A 2,500-nucleotide genomic window follows, 5' to 3' on the forward strand; every position below is an offset into this window, starting at 1 on the left:
TAAATAAAAAAAAAAAAAAAATACATCCACATAATATGAATTTGATATTTAGTTTATATATATTCATTAGTTAATTTATGTTCATTGGTATATTTGAAATTACACGTAAGCTCTTAACCCTTGCAACAGATAGATAAACAGAGATAAAGAGAAAGAGAAGAGAGAGCGAGAGAGAAAGAGAGAGAGAGAGAGAGAGAGAGAGAGAGAGAGAGAGAGAGAGAGAGAGAGAGAGAGAGAGAGAGAGAGAGAGAAAGAGAGAGAGAGAGAGATAGACAGAGAGAGAGAGAGAGAGAGAGAGAGAGAGAGAGAGAGAGAGAGAGAGAGAGAGAGAGAGAGAGAGAGAGAGAGAGAGATATATAGAGAGAGAGAGAGAGACAAGACAGACAGAGAGAAAGCGAAAAAAAAAAATAGAAAACGAAAGATAAAGAAGGAGAAAGAGACAGAAAAAGAAACCAAAAATAGAAAGAGAGAAGAAAAAGAAGAAGAAGAAGTAGGAAATCCAAGACAAATTTACCTCCAGCCAACGCAGCGGCCCCACCGATAGCAAGGGACGCCCTGGTTTCGAAAGCACACGTGTTTACCCAACTACCCCCTTGCCTAACAGTACAGAGGGCCGTAGAGGCAACGAACCCGGCGATTGAAATGACAGAAAAGATGACTGCCAGAATGAACAGTCTCATGACGGCCTCTGCTGTGAAGAACTTTTGATCTCGGTTGTTCTTCTGCGGAGGAATAAAGTCGTACGTGATTATAATACTTTGTAGTTTGTATTCGTTTGGAGTATTTAGGAGGTTTGTCTTATCATCATTTTTTTAATGCTTAATCCTTGATGTATCACTTATGTTAGACTAGGAGACATCACAATCTTTACTAATATTCAAAAAAGGAAAAATAAACATTGTAATGATATAACTACAATATACATAGCCATCCATATGTTCATAAGTGAGTGTGTGTGTCTGTATGCGTGTGTGTGTGTGTGTGTGTGTGTGTGTGTGTGTGTGTGTGTGTGTGTGTGTGTGTGTGTGTGTGTGTGTGTGTGTGTGGCAGAGATCCGTTATATACAGAGGAAATGGATTACAATGTGATTTTTTCTGTACATATGTGAAATGTGTGTTTGTGTACGTGACTGTGTTTGAATGTGCTTGTGTGTGCGTGTTGATTAGATGTATGTTTATTTGTGTTGTATGTGTATGACTTTTGAAAGTAGACACATAAGTTCGTGCATATACTTACTTTTTCCTCTGACATCTGAATATTTTCTTGGGACATTCTGGTATTGAAAATGCTTTATACCTGAAAGAGAGGACATTTCAAATCGCATCTCTTGTTTCGGTAATATTATCTTGCGAGGATGAAAATTTGTGTTAATGAGGGTTATGGTAGTTGTATCAATAATGACACTATTATTGATTTCTTTAAATTACATATGTGTGCTTGTGTATATGCAGATTTTGGTAATGACGTAACAGTATCGATATTACAGTTAATACTCTCTGACGATAAATTATAAACTATAAAAGCTGTAGCAGTGTTTCATCCGTAACAACGAATGCCAGCGGGCCTAGTATGATGCCCTTCAGAACGCCCCGTGTTACATCTGTGTGGTGTGTGGTGAAGCTAGTATTTTCACCCATTGCTTTATTGCTTGCCTTCTGGCCTTCTTGTTTATGATCAGATGCTATGGGATCATCTCTGTGTCTTTTACGTAATTGATGTAGTCCTGTTGGCGATCTCGTTTGTCTCTCTCGCTGGTTTCAGTATCACTGCCATGGGAATTGTATTTTGTTAATGTTTATCATCTTTACTGATATTACTGGTGTTGCTGTGAGAGTCATAGTTGCCTGTGTCATTGTTATTATTAGCATGCTGTCCATCCCTAGTGCTGTCACCGTTATCCTTGATGTAGCACTTTTGTTAGACTAGGAGACATCACAATCTTGACTTATATTCAAAAAAGGAAAAATATACATTGTAATGATGTAACTACAATATACATAGCCATCCATTTGTTCGTAAGTGTGTGTGTGTGTGTGTGTGTGTGTGTGTGTGTGTGTGTGGGTGTGTGTGTGTGTGTGTGTGTGTGTGTGTGTGCATTTGTATGTATGTGTGTCGTGACGACGATAGTGGGAAAATAAAATAACGAGGGGAGAAATCTGGCAACTTCCGTGCAGTTGCCATGTTTCACTATACAGTTCAATTCCCGACCGTCAACGCTCAACATATACATCTATTGGAAAAAATAATCTTTCTGTCCTATTTATGCATCAACTTATGCATATTTATGCATAGATCTATTAGATATATTTTATATGTCAAATACTCTTCAAAATGATCGTAAAATGCAATCATAATCTATATATTACATTCAAGGACACACAAGGTCACCGAGAACACCACAGCAGAGGAATCGGACACGCGGTATATTTCGTTTTAAGATTCGGATAACTCAGAATCGACGGGAATTTTGATAAAGAGGAAATCGAATAGTTGTACAGCT

The 2,500-nt window shown here is 37.9% G+C and overlaps 1 protein-coding gene across 4 annotated transcripts in view; it reads right to left on the reverse strand.

Annotated features, from left to right (window-relative positions):
- Window positions 1-2,500, reverse strand: part of LOC125038204 — a 21,017-nt gene that overhangs the window by 17,447 nt on the left and 1,070 nt on the right. For 2 of the 4 annotated variants that reach the window (XM_047631609.1, XM_047631603.1), the window contains exon 2: window positions 1,237-1,296. The exons of 1 other annotated variant lie outside the window; for it this stretch is intronic. In XM_047631609.1, coding sequence (XP_047487565.1) covers window positions 1,237-1,272 — 36 coding nt within the window. In that variant the 5' untranslated portion in view covers window positions 1,273-1,296. Of the gene's footprint in view, window positions 1-1,236; window positions 1,346-2,500 lie in introns of all 4 variants that reach the window. One more of the 4 variants, XM_047631604.1, reaches the window with a different exon arrangement.

Source organism: Penaeus chinensis, chromosome 24 (genome assembly GCF_019202785.1).
Source record: "Penaeus chinensis breed Huanghai No. 1 chromosome 24, ASM1920278v2, whole genome shotgun sequence".
Lineage (NCBI taxonomy): Eukaryota > Metazoa > Arthropoda > Malacostraca > Decapoda > Penaeidae > Penaeus > Penaeus chinensis.